The sequence below is a fragment of the Tachyglossus aculeatus genome, chromosome 19, assembly GCF_015852505.1.
Source record: "Tachyglossus aculeatus isolate mTacAcu1 chromosome 19, mTacAcu1.pri, whole genome shotgun sequence".
NCBI lineage: Eukaryota > Metazoa > Chordata > Mammalia > Monotremata > Tachyglossidae > Tachyglossus > Tachyglossus aculeatus.
The window spans coordinates 38,885,566-38,905,242 of NC_052084.1; the positions used below are offsets into that span (position 1 = coordinate 38,885,566).

The 19,677-nt window shown below is 45.6% G+C and overlaps 1 protein-coding gene across 1 annotated transcript in view; it reads right to left on the reverse strand.

Moving 5' to 3' along the window:
* Window positions 1-19,677, reverse strand: part of ATG5 (autophagy related 5) — a 96,597-nt gene that overhangs the window by 42,701 nt on the left and 34,219 nt on the right. Inside the window, exon 6 of the mRNA XM_038760768.1 lies at window positions 10,002-10,096. Within this exon, the coding sequence (XP_038616696.1) occupies window positions 10,002-10,096 (95 nt within the window). The remainder of the gene's footprint in view (window positions 1-10,001; window positions 10,097-19,677) is intronic.

Here is a 19,677-nt window from a genome sequence, read left to right on the forward strand (position 1 = left end):
GTAGGGCCTTGAAGGAAGGAAGAGAGCTAGCTTGGCGGATGGGCAGAGGGAGGGCATTCCAGGCCCGGGGGATGACGTGGGCCGGGGGTCGGTGGCGGGACAGGCGAGAACGAGGTACTCGTCCTCCATCGGGATGCCATGGTCAGGTGATGACGCCCCCCATTCCTGCTTGGGGACCAGCAGGTCACAGTCCTCAAAGGTCACCGCGGAGAGAAGCTGTAGGGCAGGTGAGGAGTGCAGAGTGGAGACCTTCCCAGAAGACAAAGGCCCCGGTACCAACGTTTTGGAAGCCTGGCAAATGGCTCTGGGTAAAAGGCTAAACTCTGGGCTCTACCTATTTCCTGTTTCCGTTCATTGAAGACATACGCGGGTTTCCTGTTCTTTAGGAAAAGAGTCTTACTGCTTCTGAAAAATGAATGACTGAACTGGCTGGGTACGCATTAAGACTACGCAAAATTCACCCAAAACACTGATGATACCATCTGCAGCATCGGGCTGGAATTCCAAGTCATGCCCCAACAGATACTTCCATTGCTTTGCGGGGTGCTAGAGAATAAAGCTGAATTGGAAAAAAGTGTACAGTAAAACTTCTCAGGACTTGTTCCCCACCAACAGCTTCCAAGTTCGGTTCCCCGGATTCCTGGGGACTGAAGGAAGGAATCTTTTCAGCGCTTCTCTCCATCTTTTGATTCACCCCCAGGGCCTGCCATCTTACCACCCTACTGTCCAACTCTCCAAAATTAGGATTGGCCCCTTTGGGCCCCCAGGCTGGACCCAGACTCTGGAAAACTGCTCAAGGACCTTGAGCAGCTCTGAATGACCAGGGTTCCGCCTGGGAACCGCCCCTGCAAGTCTGCTCTGGGCCCCGTCCTCCTCCTACTAGACCCGCTCTGAGATCCATTCAGGTCAAACGCTCTTGGCAGGGGCGGGGATGGAGGAGAGGGCCAGTTTGAAGCTGGGGCCCTGCTTTCCCAAGCACCACACGAGCACTGAGAAGGGGGCCTCCAGCATCATATCCAGAACAGAGCTGCTGCCCCTCGTCTCTTTCCTAAAAACGGTGCCCGTTTCAGGGAGGGACTTGGAACTGAGGCTGGCTAGGAAGTATGGGAGGGAGGCAGCACAATCCACCTCCTCACCTCTCCCACCCAACAAGCGGTGAGGAAATGGCAGGGAGGGAAGGGGGCCCCTCCAAGCAGGTGTCGGGGGTGAAGAAAGCCACCAGAATCGGGAGGGGAGCCACTCCCCTTGGTCCCAATCCTGGAATGGCTGCTCAAATTGGCAAGGGTGACCTACCCCCACCCCCATCCCCACTTATTCTTCTAGAGCAGTAGAGATTTTTGTTCTTGACATATTTTACCAAGTTATCATTCCAGGGATAATGTGGGATTTGTGACCTTGTATAACTTTGCCCTAGCTCCCAGTCACCAGTTTATTTCGATAAATGCACAGCTCATAATTCACCTGCTGACTCTTGTCTAAGGTAAGGTTCTGGCCCTGCCCTGCATGAACTATTTTCTCGGTTACAGAAAAGGAGCAGAAATTAGTCCCGGTTAGTTTAGTTCTGAGTTATTAGAGAGAAAGGGTGTGTGTGTTTTTCCAACCCTCCCCACTTTGAAATGACTCTGAGATGGGCCATCAGTCTCACTAGTACTGGGTTTCTTCTTTCCTCCTTTTGAAGGTGCTGCCTACATTGACTGTACTTGCAACAGCCTTCTGAAAACCAAGAAAGTCTTTGTGACTTTTCCTGAGGCCCTGCACCTGAGCATTTGATTTTCACTCCCTTCAACTAAGCCACGGAGAAACTGGAACAGAGTACGATTCTTTCACTAGACATGCTAGCCACATGACTAATATTAGCTAATCTACTGTTACAGTGCCTGGATTACGGGCACACGTGTTGCCGGCAGTTTCCCTGCCCCCATCACAAGATCCACGACGGGATCTGGAGACTGGGAGAGGGGTGGCTTACGGGTGCCTATTTTATATCAGTAAAACAAATCTTCTAGTGAAAAGGCTCACTGATCAATAAGACAGATTTGTATTTAGTGCAGCTTGGTCAAAGTATCATTTTGGTTGAAGCTGAAGACTTGTGTCGGCTATAGGTTAGCACCCTCCACTTCTCTCCTCCTCCACACACAGGACACACTCCACTTAACTCCCTCCACACCCACCCACACAAAGAGGACACTCCACTTGTCTCCTTCTTGCACCCCACAGAACACTCCCCTTGTCTCTTCCCTCAACACACTGGACACTCCACTTGTCTCCTCCACCCCTATACAAAGAACATTCCATTTGTCTACTCCCACCGTTCCTGCACACGTATAACAGTCTATTTGCCTTCTTCCCCATGTACACAGGACACTCAATCATGCTTTCAGATTAGGAAAAATCCGGCCCAGTGTCCAGTACCACAATGACTGCATTGCAGTAAATATTTAAATAAAAGAAATGAATCAAAGACTGAACAAGAATGCTTCCAAAAGTCCAATGCACTTCAGGCTTCCGTTAAAAATGCCATTTGGTCACTCTGTATTCCTGAAAAGACTACAACACCACAAAAACACCACCCGCAAACTTTTAATGCTTGGCACGCCATCGAGAAAAGAAACCCAAATAAACAAAAGGCAAAAAAGTAATAATAATAATAATAATTGTATATGTTTAGCACTCTGTGCCAGACACTGTACTAAGCGCTGGAGTAGATACAAGATAATCAGGTTGGACACAGTCCCTGTCCCACATGAGGTTCACAGTCTTAATCCCCATTTTACAAATGAGGTAACTGAGGCACCAAGAAGTTGAGTGACTTGCCCAAAGTCACAGAGCAGGCAAGTGGCAGGGCCGAGATCAGAAACCAGGTCCTCTGGCTCCCAGGCCAGTGCTTAATTTACTAGGCCACACTTCTGAATTAGTTTTAGAGCTATTCCCTCAAACTTGGGATTGTTGGGAGTTCTACTTTGGGTGTTTAAAGCCTAACTCATCTTTATATTTTTACCTCATGAATTCCTCAAACTTGACTCTAAAAGGAAATAATAAATTTTCCTAACTGATGCTCAGGATCTGTTCCCCGGCACTCCAAAACCCGGAGAGGCCCGGATGAGACTCTAACCAAGAAGCTGACCTTTGTGAAAACAGCCAATGAGGCAGGTGACTGTCCTCTACTCTGAAAACTGATCTTTCTTGGCTGTCCAACACACACACTTGACACTTACTTTGCTGGACAGGGAGCAGCTGCTGGGGCCTTCTAGAACAGTACAATAAGGGGCAACCCTCAAACAAGCCCCAACTCACAAAAGGAGTGTTTGACTGGAAACAGCACTCCTCTTGCTAGCATCTGCCCCATTTGCTATATTAATTTGCTACTTTGGCAGCATCTTAACACTCACTTTGAAAAGTAAACAAATTAGTCACTAACCAGAGAGAATGCAGGCAGTGAGTGGCCTTTGGTATGCATTTATATCTAGTGTGGAAGCTGCTAAAATTTCTGACGGTACTCATGAAATAACTGTGAGATTTCCATTCTTGATTAGTTTCATTATGACAGAAAGTGTGTCAATTAAAACGAGACACTGAAAATTATTTGCTCAAGACAAACTTCAATATTGCAGATTTGTAACTTGCTTTCTAATAGCTTGAAAGAGCAGTTGGGCGTTCATTGACAGAGCAGTCGATGGCAAACGGTGCAACTCTGTCCCCTCTCCCTGGACTTCGAGGGTGGTGGCAGGGCAGGGGATCTAGGAATCTAGGTTTGCTTAGGCTTGGAAAAGGAAGAAGACTATGAGACAATCTTCTCTGTCCCCTTCCGGGTAAAAGCTTTGTTATTCCCTTCTGCAAAGATTCTCTGAAACATGGGGTTCTCTCCTCCAGGACGGTACACTCCTGGCACCATCCTCCAAATTTACTTTATGTTTCCTAGCCACAGACACTAAGACCAAAGTTGGCCAACTGGAGAACACTTTCTGCTTTTTCCTTACACTCTAGCCCTAACCAGCAATTTCTTTCACTTTCCTTCCATTCTTACTTTCTGCAATCCTGGCAGTTTGCAGAGACCCGTACGGCCAGTGGGCAGTAAGTTTGTAGTGCACCCCTGGCCTACCATGTCCTCAAATTGGCAAGGGGTGGATTCTGTTTGCAGAACGGGCATGGCCACGTGGCACCTGGTTGAAGGGTGCCTGAACCCAATGACGGCACAGCGAGAGTAGGGACTGCACTCTTGGCATTGTCGCCCAAAGGGTCAACTTTCCCTCTGTCTGCCCTTCTCCCAAAGCGAGACCTATGGCTTGGGACCGACCAAGTGCCAGAAAAACTCCTGGAGCGGGTGCAGAGAGGTTGAGCTTATTCAAATGCTCGGACTGACCAGCGTCCAAGCGACCAAGAAGAAAATATCCTGCAGACTCAGCATTTCAAATATGTTAAGTGTGATCTGGGAGCTATCGTGGCACACGTTTCTAATAATGAAAGGTATGATAATCTGAACAATCCACAGGTGTTTTGTAAACTTCAAATTTGATCCTGCTGCCAAGAGGAGATTCGCAACTAAAAAGGTTTTCTCTACCTTTCCTTTCAAGGACTTTTGCTTCATGGGTCTTATATTTCAATTTATAAAATGAGTAGTTTCCTTTATGAAGGTTCATTTTCAAGTCGATGAAAGATAACAATTCGGCAACATTTGTGTGAGTAGTCTTCCTCTGAGTCTGCTAAATGTATCATCTCTAATTTGTGATTTGCCAAAATGACCCTTCTTTGGGCTCTTTCTGGCTGTAAGTAAGAAGTCTTCCAAGAATCGGCTTTGGTATAAATGCCACCCCTCTTTTACTGCATATACTCCTCCACCTTCTTCACACTTATTACACAATATTATAGCCTTTGTCCATTAGGCTGGTTTGTTCCTTCAATTGCTCATCAACGTTTCCAGTGACGCTTTCCACCCTTGATACTTTCCACTTCACTGGGCTTCCTCTAATAATAGTAATAATTATTATTATTAGCAATAATAATAATAGCCGCCTTTGTGCACCTACTGTGAGCCAGGCTCTGTGCTAAGCACTGGGGAAGCTTCACGACAATTCCCTGTGCAAACAGTTCTGTAATGCCTGCCTTATCCTGCTTCCCTCTAGACTGTAAGCACCTTGTTGGCAGGGAACGTGTGTACCAACTCTGGGATACTGTCTTCTCCCAAGCATTTAGTACAGTGCTCTGCTCACAGTAAGCGCTCAATAAATGCCAATGACTGACTGATTGCTTTATTTCCCATTTCCTCTTTGCTATCCTCTCCTTCTCCCGACTTTAAACACCCTAACCAACAACCTCTGGCTGGTACCAGCCCTAGCTGCCCTGGGCAACCCCTATTCTAGGCCTTACTACGCTTCCCCTGAGTAACCTGGGACACCAAGGCACTGTTCCTTAAACCTCTCGTGGTACACAAAGCGACAAGGAAGAACCATTTTGAAAGGTCCACTGTTAGCCTGGGAACGCAGCAGAGATTCATTTTAGTGGTAAATCATTTTCTCAGTACTGGAATTCTCATTTGAAGAAAGCTACTCCTTCACCACATTGTCTGGTTTTGAAGACCAGTGGCCAATGTAAACCTAAACACGTAAATCTTAAACCAAACGCAAAAATACCAAGTGAAACGTTTCCCATTCACCTACACGGACAGGGGACAGGCGTTGAGGGAATTCTTAAACCTGATTAAAGTCAACCCCTTGCAAAGCCAGTCTGTAACCAAGACCCTGAGTGCAACAATCTCACAAGCCTCCCGCCTTGGGAATATAAGGTCCCATCTAATGAAGAGCATTCAATTACAGTACGGTATACAGAGAACACGGAAGGTTTGCCACTTAAAAAAATTGAAAGCTTCCAACCAGAAGTTGATTTCCTTTGCCAGTTCACCAGGTTCTGCATGATTCTGTAAACCCTGCCTTCCAAAAACACCCCAAACCGATCCAAAAATCAATCGGCAATAATAATAATAATAATAATAATAATAATAATAATAATGGTATTTGTTAAGTGCTTAACTATGTGCCAGGCACTGTACTAAGCACTGGGGTGGATACAAGCAAATCGGGTTGGACACAGTCCCTGTCCTATGTGGGGCTCACAGTCTCTATCCCCATTTTACAGATAAGGTAACAGGCCCAGAGGAAGTGAAATGACTTGCCCAAGATCACAAAGCAGACAAATGGCCAAGCCAGGATTAGAACCCATAACCTTCTGATTCCCGGGCCCATGCTCTTTCCTCTAGGCCATGTTGCTTCTCACTGCAATAGCAGTTTCATTAGGGGGGGGACTGATCGATAGGGCCTCTTGGCTGTGCGCTTTGCTGCCAGATGTGATTGTCAGGAAGATGGGATGAGATGAGAGGCTTGGTTCCCTCCCAGAGCTGCCACCAATCTGGAGCGGGGCACATCCGAACAAAAGCTGCTGTAATGTTCTACACATGTCTTTTGTCTCTACTATTCAGAGGCCATGAATCAATATTTCTGGAAACAAAACAGAGTCTGAAACACGGGCTCACTCCTCAATTTAGGACACTCCAGCATTCATCTCTGACATCCCGTTTACCATTTTTAAAGATGTAATATTCCTCCAAAATAGCAAGAGAAAGGCCAATTGTATGGTCTTGCAAATTGGTCAGGATCTTCAGCGCACTGTAAGAAAATGAGAGGTGGCAGTGCCCAGTAACTCGAGACAGGCTACAAGTCTCACTGGGGGATTTAAGCAGTTGCTGCATAGTGGACTGGTGAGACTTCAGGCGCTCCAAACCCAGCAGCCCTCTTTGGTAGGCTTCATCCAATCTAGCATCCCTTATTAGAGGGCTTCATCCAATCCAGCAGCCCTTACTGGAGGCTACATCAAATAAATTGACTCAAAAGGCAACATCTGCTGTGGACTTGGAACCAGACTGGGACTCCAAGAACCTGGGTTCAAGACCCAGCTCAGCCAGTTGGCACTGGATGAAGTTGCCCAGGCCGGAATTTTGCCATCTTGCTTCATTTTCTACAAAAGAAGGCATGCAAAATGGTTCCCACAGAGATCCTTCCAACTGGCCCTCTTGTGATTATCAAATGCACCAACCCACCACACAGCAGGGTCTAAGTAAGCAGGCAATCTGGTAAACCACTATTTTTTTTTAATTTTCAAGTGGGTGATAAAGATGGTCTAATGAAAAAACCTCAGCCAGGGAGGAGGTGGCACTTCTCTTCCAATGGCCACATTTTTGCACATTCTAAATGACGTTTCTAAATGTTTTTGACAGACTTCCTGTTATTGAACTGTCTTGGGAGGGTTGGCCTAGATGCATTTAAGTACCCCAATTCCTAAAACGGGATCCTGGAACTCCCTTGGAAGTAGGACGTTACTTAGTGGGAGCCAGACCCTCGGGTCGCCCCTGCTGGGCTTAGCCTTTGACTCATGCCACTCACCAGAGTTCCTGTTGTTCAGAACAGGGCTGAGCCCACTCAGGTGGCAGCCTAAAAAATGAGAGGCTCTCAGGGAACACACTCATTTGAAGCACACATTAAGGTGTGGGTGGGGGGGTTGATGCTGTGTCAGAGCTGGCTACCAGTGGCCAGCCTGACCCCAAACTGGGCCAGGAATGCATCACACTTCCAAGTCCTGGCCACTAGAAAGATCTCAGTGGGATGGGGAGAGAGATATCCAAGTAGCCAACGAAAAGGGCAGAGCTCTCCTTGGCATACATATATATATGAATATGTGTACACACACACACACACACACATACATACAAATATATATATATATATATATATATATACATACACACACACACACACGTACACACATCCCCTAACCTGCACTGGCTGTCACTGCTCAAAACATCACTCTTTTTTGTTTGTTCGGTGCCTCTCTCCTGAGGAACTCAAGAGTGTTTCACCGATATCTGATGTTCCTTGCAACACCCACGACCCAAGCACCATCCCCTATTTACAGACAGGAAACCAAAGTACAAGGAGATTAAGGGGCTTCCCAGCTCGGTGAACCAGACAAATCCAAAATCTCAGTTTCGTGACTTTCAGTCACTTTTGTAGCCCCATCCGCCATCACCAGCAGTGCCCAAGAGAGACGGCCCTCTTGGCCCTAGCTCTGCGCTGCTGCGGATGCCCTGACACCACCACCATGTTGGTGCCTCTCAGCCTGCTATCACAGGTCCCCTGGGAACCTGGGGCAGCACCAGTACCTGGAAGGAGGCTGTCGTTGTGATGCTATGGCTTGCCAAGTAGCGTTATCTGTTTTGACTCCTTAGGGGTCAAGAAGACAGACCGAGGCACCACTTGGATGCATTTCCCCCTCTTCCCCTCCCCTCAGTCCTCTCTTAGGCCGGAGAAGCAATCGCTATTAAAGTTGGGCTAGCCAAACTGTCCAGGGGCCCAGTCGCTGTTCACTGTCCTCATTCCTACAGGGCGATGAGATTGGAGGGACCCAGGATAAAGGGTTGGAGAAAAACAGCCACTTTACCTGCCCCATAGCCCTTCCTTCCCTCGGCAGATAAAAGGGCAGCCTATCTGCTCTCACAACCAGCAGAGGCAAGTACAGCACCACGACATCCTCTGCCCCACCGAACTGATGAACCCATTCTCAGGTGGAGTATCTCAACAACTAAGCCTCAGATGTTGCCCTCAATCCATTTCTCCTTCAAGCTGATGCTCCAAGTCCCCTTTATGCTCTCTGCAATTATTTAAACCACCAGTCCGCTTCGATGGTCCAGGCAGAAGCCCAGAGAGATGCCAACTGTATGAACAAGTTCTTCTCCACTGTTGAGTATGGTTGACTGGGAAGGAAGAGGAAGAGGGAAGGAGGAAGTGGGGGAGGAAAACATCCCCTGGTGTGGATAACCAAGACTGCGGGATTTTAAAATCAACCTGCCAGCTGTACAAAAAGCCTTTCAAATAAGTCAATTAATACTGTTTTTCTTCCAAGAGGGAAAGACTCACCATTACCTAGTAGCACCACCCACAACTTCACAATGTGTTGGAAAAAAGTCCTTCTTTTTGTTGTTTCACTGATTTAGACCTCATGTAAAGTGGGAAATAATATTTCTACACATGAAACAAGCTAAATTAGACCTCTAAAGGCAACACAAGTAGTTTTAGTACTTCTGTGGAACCTTTAAGCCTCCTGAAGCAGTTTACGAGAACTCCACTGACTGGGTAGCTTCACTCAAACTCACTTTAATTGTAACTGGCAAAATGGCACCGTGTCATATATGCGCTCTAGGGCTCTTCGGAGACAAACCAAGTCACTGACATCAAAAGATGACTTTCTGGTTAATGTGTCATTTTGCTCATTATGACTAAAAGATTAAAGCCTGGCTAATCACATTTTCCACCAGATGTTCTTTTGTTTTTATTTCTATTGCACAAATTCTGAATAGATCATCTATAACCAATTCCATTTGCCATTACATCAGTGAAACCAACTCAAGGTAACCCACAACAACAACGCTTTTCAGAGTTCTGTGTTTCACTTTTCAGTGCGCCAGCTTTAATCAGAAACATTTGGACGTGTTCTTTGAACACGTTACGGACCCGCAGTCGCCTGCCAGCTTTCTCTGAGTATGAAAGTGCTCTTCAATGGGCAGGAGAGCAGGATGGGGCCCTGGAACGGGCTGGCAGCCGAGGAGGCTAGGGCAGAGATGTTCCCTGGAGGGCTTGAGGAAGGATCCCAGGCTGGCCTGTTAGAGGCCTGGGGTCGCCACACTGCAGGGGCTCAGAGAGATTCCCTGTGGGACCTCATGACCCCACACTACGTCGTGGGCTCAGAGGCACTTTGGGGAAACCAACTTTCAGGAGGATTCACTCAATTGGGTGAGGAAAAAAAATGGATGTGCCAATTCCTTCGGGACTTCTCCCCCACAACAACCAAGCGCAGAATGGGTTGGGGATGCTACTTTCACAGGACTGTCGCAGCACTCCCCCTCCCCACCCCTAAATTGGGTTTTCAGAAACCCAATAGTTTGGAGTGCTATTTCCTACCTGATAAATTCTAAATGGGATGTACCGGAATCCATTATCTTCTGCAGGATACTCCATGAGCTTCCGGTTAATGGCCCAAAACTGGTCAAATTTGTCTGGAACGAGAAATTGTTTGTTATTAGAAAGGGGACAAGAACTGGCACAATCTGCTACTGATAGGGAGAGGAAATGGCAAAAAATTACTCCCCAAGAAATCTTCTGAAAAATGGAATTTCTACAATGCACTGTTCGGTCTGCCTTACTTCTCTATACCAAGCTACTGCCCACTGAATGAGTTCTGGGCCACAAGCTATTGATTGAGAAGATCAATAAGTATCTCCCTCTCCCTTGACCTTCGCCCATAAAATCTTTTCTTGAGCAGCAGAGAAGCTCTTCTACTGGCAAAACACTACTGAAGCAGGTGTATAAGCCAGGGAAGAAAACAGCACCTGCAAGGAGATAGAGTTCAGTTCTCCTTTTGTTTTCATAGAACAGCAGAATCTTCAGGTGCCCCAAGAAGACGACAGCAGGCTGACTCAGACTTCAGGCGTGGGAAGGAGAAAAATACAGAAACTAAGGAAATGAAAACAAGTGTCGTGTCAAAGTTGAGGCACTGTGGAAAGGGAGAAAGATGTTCAGAAAAAAGGCAACTGAGGGTTAAAGATGAAAATGTAGCAGGAAAAAAAAATCAAGGCAGGCAAAAGAAAGAAAGGAAGCTTCTGAATCAAAAAAACCTTTGAGTTAACAGCTGATTACAGAGGATGCTATGTTTCTAAACATCATGAGACACATAATATGCTCATCAGTACCAAAATAATTTATAATTTATGAAGCATCTATAGCAGTCAGACTACTGCCAAAGTGCTTGGGCCATGCCCTTAAAGAAATGAATGGAAGAAAATCCCTGCTCTCATGGGGCTCCCAATCTGAGAGGCAGGAGGGATGCAGAAACATAGAAGCTCAAGCAGGAGCTCAAGCAGGGCCCCTGAAATTCAACAATGAAGCATAAGAGCCCTCTGCTGCACATGGCAAGCCCCGGGCAGAACCATTAACCTCCCCACCTCTTTCTTTCCATTCTCCCTCTAATAATAATAATAATGATGGCATTTATTAAGCACTTACTATTCTCTACTCACCCCTCCACCACAGACCATCCACCATAGACCCCTTATGCCAGACCCAGGGAGTATGGGCATTCTTTCTCCCCGCTGGTGGGTATCCCTGAGTCAAAGACACCCGATTTTAATGTTGTTCACGCATGTAAGTGTGGGAAAGGTTTTACCATGCATGGACTTCATCCAGCATGGCTGCAAGAAAATGACATGCTGTCCCACCTATCACCTCAGCATCGTGTATTGGACGGTTCATTTCTTGGCTTATGGAAATTTCTTAGAGCTAATCTCTCATTCTTGACTATGGTTTACCTGTCATTTTATGCTACTGCCTCTCTCATCACAGACTAAGCTCTTCAGGAAAAAGGACTGTGTCTTTCACTTTATGTTTCTCACAGTCTTAGAATAGTGCTCAGCACACAGTAGATGCTCCACAGATACTTATTCATAGATTGTGAACAATTTGTCTAATCCTTATCCCTGTATTTGTTTCCCCAGGGCTTAGAACAGTGCTATGCATACAGTAGGCAGTAGTAGTGAAAGCATTTAATGGGTGCCCAGTGGTGAAATGCACTATACTAAGCGCTTCAGAAGTACAAAGCAAAGGAGTGATGCGTTCCCTGCCCACAAAGAGTTGGCACTCTAACACAGGTGCTCAATACATGCTATCATTACTTCTATTATTCTCATTATTGGTACTGATAGTGACAATAGTTGCTGAAGCCAAGACTTGGGTTACTCTGGGCAGTTCACTTGCATAGGCTAAGTCAAAAGTTGTACACAATTAGAAACAATTTTATATTACTTTCATTATTTTCTAAGGAAATACTACTGAGGCTATGTTGAGCAAATGTTTCTTTTCAATGAGCTCTTTGCATATACCATTATAACAGCCAAAGGTAAAATAGCCTTAATTTTATGACACCTGGCAGAAACTGCTGCCACATCTGAATTGAAGCTTCTACCAAATGTCATTATTCCCATATGGATGAACTACTGCCTACTGTACACAGTAAGCACTCAATAAATACCACTGACATTGATTGCTGTTGGCTCCCACGGACAAGGCCTTACATATCTGCCTCACTCCAGGGTCTCATTTAAGATAATAGTTTCAGTGGGTTTTTTTTAAGTAACGTTGCCTTATTTGAGCTTCACTTATTTCTTTTCCTCCACCACCACCACCATCATTCCTGCTCTGGGGAAGGGGTAAAAATTACCCAAAGGTCCGCAGCGAAAAGGAAGAAGAAAATCTGGATAATGCATAAGCAGGCTACTAGAGTCCTGAGAAACTGAGGGTTGGTTTTGGAGCTCATGAATCTATTGCTGTCTGAACCCACAGATGCAATAATTTCATCTGGGACAGCTGGCGTGGAAAGAGGCTTATCCCATGCATTGGGACAACTGGTTCCTTTGGTCAAATACTTCCCCTTCCAAGCTGGGGAGCAAAGACAGAGCGCCACAGGGCTTCTTCCATGAGATGGAATCAACCTCCTGCTCCTCCTATTCCAGCTCTCTACTTGGTCACGTAGAGTGGGAAAAGTGAAATCATTGCATACTCGCCCGGAAACACTTGTTCCAGAAGAAGCAAACACCGCTGTACTGACAAAATCACAATTTTCCTAAGTGCTGAAAAATGTAAATCTTAATTTTCCGTTTCCACATCGGCGGGCAGTCAAAACAAAAAACCAGACTTCAAGTTTAGACATCTTTAATGTATTGCAAGAGGCAATCTCAAAAATTGTTCTTTTTTTCAACTCAGAGAAAATTCAATTACTGTACCCTCCCAATTAAGAAGTGTTCTCAAGTTAATTTTGAAATCAGGTCAGTAAGAATACAAAACAGATTCTGAGCTTTCGCAATACCGTTGCTTAAAAGCCTCTGCCATATGCTGTTACATAGTCTTATATCAGATTTGTAGTTTTTCTTACATGTAAAAGACACTCTTGAAAGAATTGCTTTTTTTGCCAAATGATTTATTGGTAGCTGCTTTACAGAGGTGAGATCAGCAAAGTTATCTAAACATCTCTTTGCAGTCTGATAGCGCAAACTTTGATTAGTTATCCCAAAGGGAAACAATGGTGCACGGTAAAGTACAAAAAAAAAAAAAACCACCAAAAAAACCCCAACACTAATTGAAAACAGCAACCTCCTGAATATACGCAATTATATTATACAACATCCATCCCCTCTTCCCCTAATCTCCCCCACACAATCTCCTTTAATTCTGAGTCAAATGGCTACCATTCTCCTGGAATACTACTGGCACCATGGGAAGCCTGGACCGATTCCACTGCCATCTTCGGGGAGGCCAACCTCTAAATCTGTCCAGGGATTGACCACCTCCCTTACTCCTGGAGGCGGCCAGGCCAGGCCAAGCCACGGCAATCTGATAGCCCTCACAAAGAGGAATGTTTTCCTGTAGCCTCACCAAGCCCTCCATGCTGCAATTTATAAGCCCTCCATTTTTTTTGCTTATTTATTTTTATGGTATTAGTTAAGCGCTGTCAACGTGCCAGGCACTGTACTAAGTGTTGAGGTAGATACATACTAATCACGTTGGACACGGTGCACGTTCCACATGAGGCTCACAAGTTTTATCCAGTGCTTGGCACATAGAAAGCACTTAACAAATAACATTATTATTATTCCCATTTTATAGATGAGGTAGCTCAGGCACAGCAAAGTGCAGTGACATATGCAAGGTCACACAGCAGACAAATGGCAGGGTTGGATTTAGAACCCAGGTCCTTCTGTCTACCAGGGCCATGGTCTAGCCACTTCAACTCCCTCTGGTTTGGGGGTTCAGCACAGAAGGGAACCCAAGCCTAAACCACAAGACCTGCATGAGAGCCCATCATGGAAAAAATCCTCAGTAGATCTCAGTCTTCTCCAGTCTAAATCATCCCTCCCCAATCCGTTATCCATTTTGACAGATTAAATGAATGAAATCTAGTTTATAAAAAACCAAAAATCACACAAATCTTCCCAACCTACATCTTTCCCCACCACAAAATTTAAGCTTTTGCCTGGACAGACCAAAGAGAATTCCTTTCCTCAAAAATCGCCTGCCAGCTGCCCATCCACTCAAACATTCAATCACTGCCACTGGGACCAGTCCACAGGAGAGGTCCCAGACCCCATCCCCGCTTCAACACCAGACAGGTCCAACCCCCAAACAAGCCCTTTCAGGTTTGATCTCTCTACCCTGGCTCCCCACCCACCTGACCTCCATTTTCCTGAAGACAAATCAAGGAACGCACACAGCAGCGTGCCTGGAGCTCGCTTGTGGGGGAAAATCTCAGTCAAAGCACTGCCAAACTAACCGGGGTTGCACAGGCTGCAGGATCTTGTGGATGAATGAAAACCAGTGATGACCAAAAAAATCTCATTTTTTGAAAATAATTTCCACCTCTTTCCCAGTTGCTCCTCGATGCTGCTGCTCAAGGACTCAGTAAGGCACCGGGCCCTCTTTAAGTTTCTTGGAGTTCTGAAAAGACCCAAAATGGTGGCTTTCTGGCCTTGGAGCATTTTGAAGCCTGCCTTTTCCCCGTCCCTAAAATCCCTCCCCCTTTCTTCCCCTGTGCTCAAAATGAAAAGTTGAGACTTCTTCCAGTCAGGGCAGAAAAGCCTGATCTGCCCTCTAGGCTAAGACAACTCACCCCACCGGGCAGACAGGCCCCTAGAAAGTACAGAGTTCTCACCACAATTTTATAATATAAGAGGATGGAGAGAGAGACAGGCAGGCAACAAAACACACACCTAGGAGTCAGCATAGCTCCCAACATAAGAACACACACCCTGCCAAGAATACAAAAACTGCTACTCCAAAAAAAAAAAGGTGGGGAAGTTCAAGTTTTGAAGCCTCTGACAGAGACAACAACAAAAAAGGAAACAGAGATGGGGAGAAGGTGTGAATCGAGAGGCTTGGAGATTAGCAAACTTCGGTGGGTAAGATGTGACCAGTCCACAAACCTTCCTTAATCATTCCCACACCTACCAATAATAGAGTGATGATGCAGCATGTGGTCGTGAAAACAAACAAAACAAACATCCCTCCTGTGCTGGGGGGAGCCTTCCCTGTTTTCGTTAAAATTGTCCCTGGCTCAGCAGCGCCTGATGCTTTCGGTCCTCAAGTCACTTTGGTCGGAGTCAGGACCTGGTGGCCTTACTGAGCTACATGATGCATTTGATGGTATGCATGGGCAAACCCCAGGCCTTCTGAGATGTGCAGAAGACGAGCTGAAGAGAGTGAACAGTGCAAAGGAGAGATAAGGTATGTCTCGACATGTCCATGAAGTCATAATTCATCAGCGACTACATGGAGAAACAACGTACAATAATTACCAATTAGAAACGCTGCTCAAATAATTAGGAAGAGCTCCTGTAAGACGGAGGGGAAGGAAAGGGAAGCCGAGAAACCTGGTTGCCATTCATCTCGGCTGTTCTGATTGTCAAAGAGACCTGCTGCAAAACAAAATTGATAAGCTATGACAATTCACTACCCCATATCCTAAGAAATGAGAAGAGTTTAGCTTAAGACAAAGCTCGTTGAAAACCATTGAGACAAACAACAATCTGCTATATCTAGTAATTCTCTTTTATCTTTTGGAGCAATTACTTTTTCCTTTAGTCTGTGTTGAAATTATGTCAAATTTCTCAAGAACATAGAGCATAAACTGTTGTTCCGGACATATTAAAAAGGGTAGCCAAATAAAGCATAGTCTCTTATCTTAAATCAATCAATCGTATTTATTGAGCGCTTACTATGTGCAGAGCACTGTACTAAGCGCTTAAAAAAAAAAATAAGCGCTTACTATGTGCAAAGCACTGTTCTAAGCGCTTGGGGGGATACAAAGTGATCAGGTTGTCCCACGTGGGGCTCACAGTCTTAATCCCCATTTTACAGATGAGGCTCAGAGAAGTTAAGTGACTTGCCCAAGGTCACACAGCAGACATGGGGTGGAGTCGGGATTCGAACCCATGACCTCTGACTCCAAAGCCCGTGCTCTTTCCACTGTGCCACGCTGCTTCTCTTAAAAGCACTAGGATTTTAAAAAAATACACAAGCCAGTAAAAATTACACAAACTTGAGTCTGCTTGTCTGCTGCTTCTCCAAAGGCTTTGTCTGTGGTCAAATTGAGGATTTTTTTAATTGAGGTTTGAGCTAATGTAAAAATTATTCTCATCATTACTACTGAGAAAGAAATCAATTTCTTACTTTTCAACACTGCACCTATTTCCCAGTATTTTCAAATAAAGGTTCCATGTACTCGGGAGAAATTTGAGGGCAGGAGTGGGATCTGAGACGGGAAGACACTTGTCCAAGGGCTCAGTCTTCCCACCGGGAGCCAGGGGTGGAGCTGGGCCTCCACTGAGGGTAGTCCACTCAACTCCAATTGGACTCTGTGCTCCCTGGATCATTTAGCAATCTCCGGTTTCATAAAAATGCGCCCCTAATAAACAGTGTAGGAACCCAGCTTCATTACTTAGGCTGTGCTCTCCAGGAGAGATATCTTCCAAGGAGACTGCAAATCAATCCTGAACAGCCAATGATTGGAAGTGTGGGACAGTTTTAGCATCAGACAGCGGATCGGAAAAACATTCACACTGGGGACTCCCCACTGCACACACCTTTCACCAGTTCTACAAGGAGCAAAACTCAATGCACCAGGCCTCAAGTTGCTCTCTTTGCAGTAGGGAGACTACAGGACGCCACATGTATTAAACATGAAAAATCTAGAGCTTGCGCTCTCAGTCAGATGTTTCGCCCCGACATGAACAACAGGTCTTGGGCTCGAGTAATATGAAGGGGAAAGAAACAGGGGATCTTGATATACAAGCATAAGATGATCCTGGATAACCCAATTAGACAATTCAGCCCATATAGTTTAGGAAACTGGACAATACCGATGAGATGGAAAGCAGCACAAGGGGAGGGAGATGGATCTCCCACAGGTCTAAAGAAACAATTTCGGGGGAGGGATGTGGGCAGTTCTGATGTCAGCCAGGGTCAGAGTCATGACCTCCAACCTTGGGAAGGGTCACAGTTTCACACTGTGCGACTCCAATTTGTGCTTCTAATTTTTTTAAAATATTTTCTGAAAAATTCTAAACCAAATCACTCAACAGTGGTTTTCTTTCACCATATCATTTTAAACAAGTGACTTTTCAAGCTAAACTGATTAAGCAAAAGTTTGCCTTTGCTGTGGTGTCCCTTTAAAATAATGTGGCCCAGGCATCCTTGTCACTGATTAGCCAAAGTCAAGGAGGGTCAAGGCCCCTGGTGAACCCACTGAATCACAGAAACAGCCAGTGCTCCCTCCCCAGCAATGAGTCCCCGGGAGCAGCCAGCACTCGCTGATGCACTGACCTGGCCTCACCAGTCTGTGTTGGGGCGGTAATTTGCCATGCATTGTGAAATAACTGTCAATATTTTCACTGGGTTTTACTGTCAACAATATTCACTGCCAAATCTACCTGAAGCGGTATAGAGGGTTGAATAGGAGCCAGACGTTGTGAAATTCATTTATTCTTTTCTTCCTCTGCAATTTCAAGTTCCAGCTTTCCCTAGAAGCCTGGCCAATTACCTGTACAGCTTGATCCAACAACCAAGTGCACCAACTTTCCAGAGTGGCTTCTACCACCATTTTTCACGATGACATCAAGAAGACCATTGAGTGATTGATTTCAAACATGTAACGTCAACTTTCCCTCTTTGTATAATAAAAGCTCACTTGTTCTAAAGGGGAATGCTTCAGGCTGCTTATAAACCTGCGCTGAGCCACTTTCTCACCGAGTCATGTAAACTGAACGCCTCCCTGTTCTACTGTGAACTCATTCACCTCCTGGCAAAAAAAAGGGTTGCGCACACAACACTGGAAGAAAGAAAGGCCTAATCAGCTCATCAGACAATTCGAGAAAAGCTCAGCACCCCGAGGCCATCACGAAGCTTTCTGAGCTGCTCTAGTGGTTTGTGTTCCTTTGTGCTCCCTCAGGTTCAAGTGCTCCAGTGTGCAAAACTTATACATTACAAACTACTTATTTTATACTAAAGTCCATCTCCCCATCTAGACTGTAAGCTCACTGTGGGCTGGGAGCATGTTCCAACTCTGTTGTATTGTACTCTCCCAAGCAACTTCACAACACTGCTAAAAATCCACCCTTTCCTCTTCCTTCCAAACTGCTACCATGCTGATCAAAGCACTTATCCTATCCCGTCTTGACTACTGAATCTGCCTCCTTGCTGACCACTGCTTCCTGTCTGTCCCCACTCCAGTCCATATTTCACTCTGGTGCATGGATCATTTATCAACAAAAACATTGAGTTCACGTCTCCCCATTCCACAAGAACCACTTCTCAAGAACCTCCAACGGCTGCCCATCCACCTCCACATCACACAGAAACTCCTTAGCACTAGCTTTCAAGCATTCAATCAGCTCACCCCATCCTACATCACCTCACTGATCTCTGACTTCAGCCCAGCCCACACACTCCACTCCTCTAGCACCAGCTTACTCACGGTGCCCTGATATCATCTATTTCGTCGCCGACCCCTTTCCTACATCCTCCCGCTACCCTGGAACTCCCTCCCCCTCCATATATGCCAGACCACCATTCTCCTCAGCTTCAGAGCATTATTAAGGTTACATCTCCTCCAAGAAGCCTTCCTCTACTAAACCCTCTTTTCCCTAGCTTGATTTCTCTAGGGATCTAGACTCTAAGCTCCTTGTGGGCAGGGGTCATGTCTACCAACTCTATGTAATGTACTCTAAATCAGTCAATTGCATTTATTGAGCACTTACTCTTTGCAGAACACTGTATTACAGGCTTGAGAGAGCACAACATAACACTATAACAGAGTTGGTAGGCACACTCCCTGCCACAATGAGCTTACAGTCTTGAGGGGGAGACAGACATTAATATGAATTAATTACCGCTATGTACAAAAGTGGTGTGGGGCAGAGGAAGGGGTGAATTCAGGGAGCAAATTGGGGCTACGCAAAAGGGAAAGGAGAAGAGGAAATTAAGGCTTAGGGAAGGCCTCATGTAGGAGATGTACCTTCAATAAGGCTTTGATGATGGGGAGAGTAACTGTCTCTCCCAAGTGGTTAGTACAGTGCTCTGCACACAGTAGCGTTCAAAAAATACCACTGATTAACAGTCCTGCAAACTAGATCTGCGTGATCAATGTCATCCATGAGGGACTGGGCGTGAAGGAGCTATTATTTTTCCTCCTCACGCTCAAACTGCTCCAGCAACAATTCCAAACGATCCAGTTAAATCCTGCATGAAGGTGCAGGTGATCTTTATGGCATGCTTGGCTCGTTTAGGATTTTTTGTTCTTGTTATTTATTGAGCACTTACTATGTGCCAGGCGCTGTATTAAGTGCTGGGGTAGATAAACGCTAATCAGGTTGAACAAAGTCCAGGTCTCACATGAGGCACAGTTTTAATCCCCATTTTACAGCTGAGGTAACAGACCCAGAGAAGTCAAGTGACTTGCCTAAAGTCACAAAGCAGACAAGTGGCAGAGACAGAATTAGAATCCAGGTCCTTCTGACTTTTAGGCCCATGTCCTATC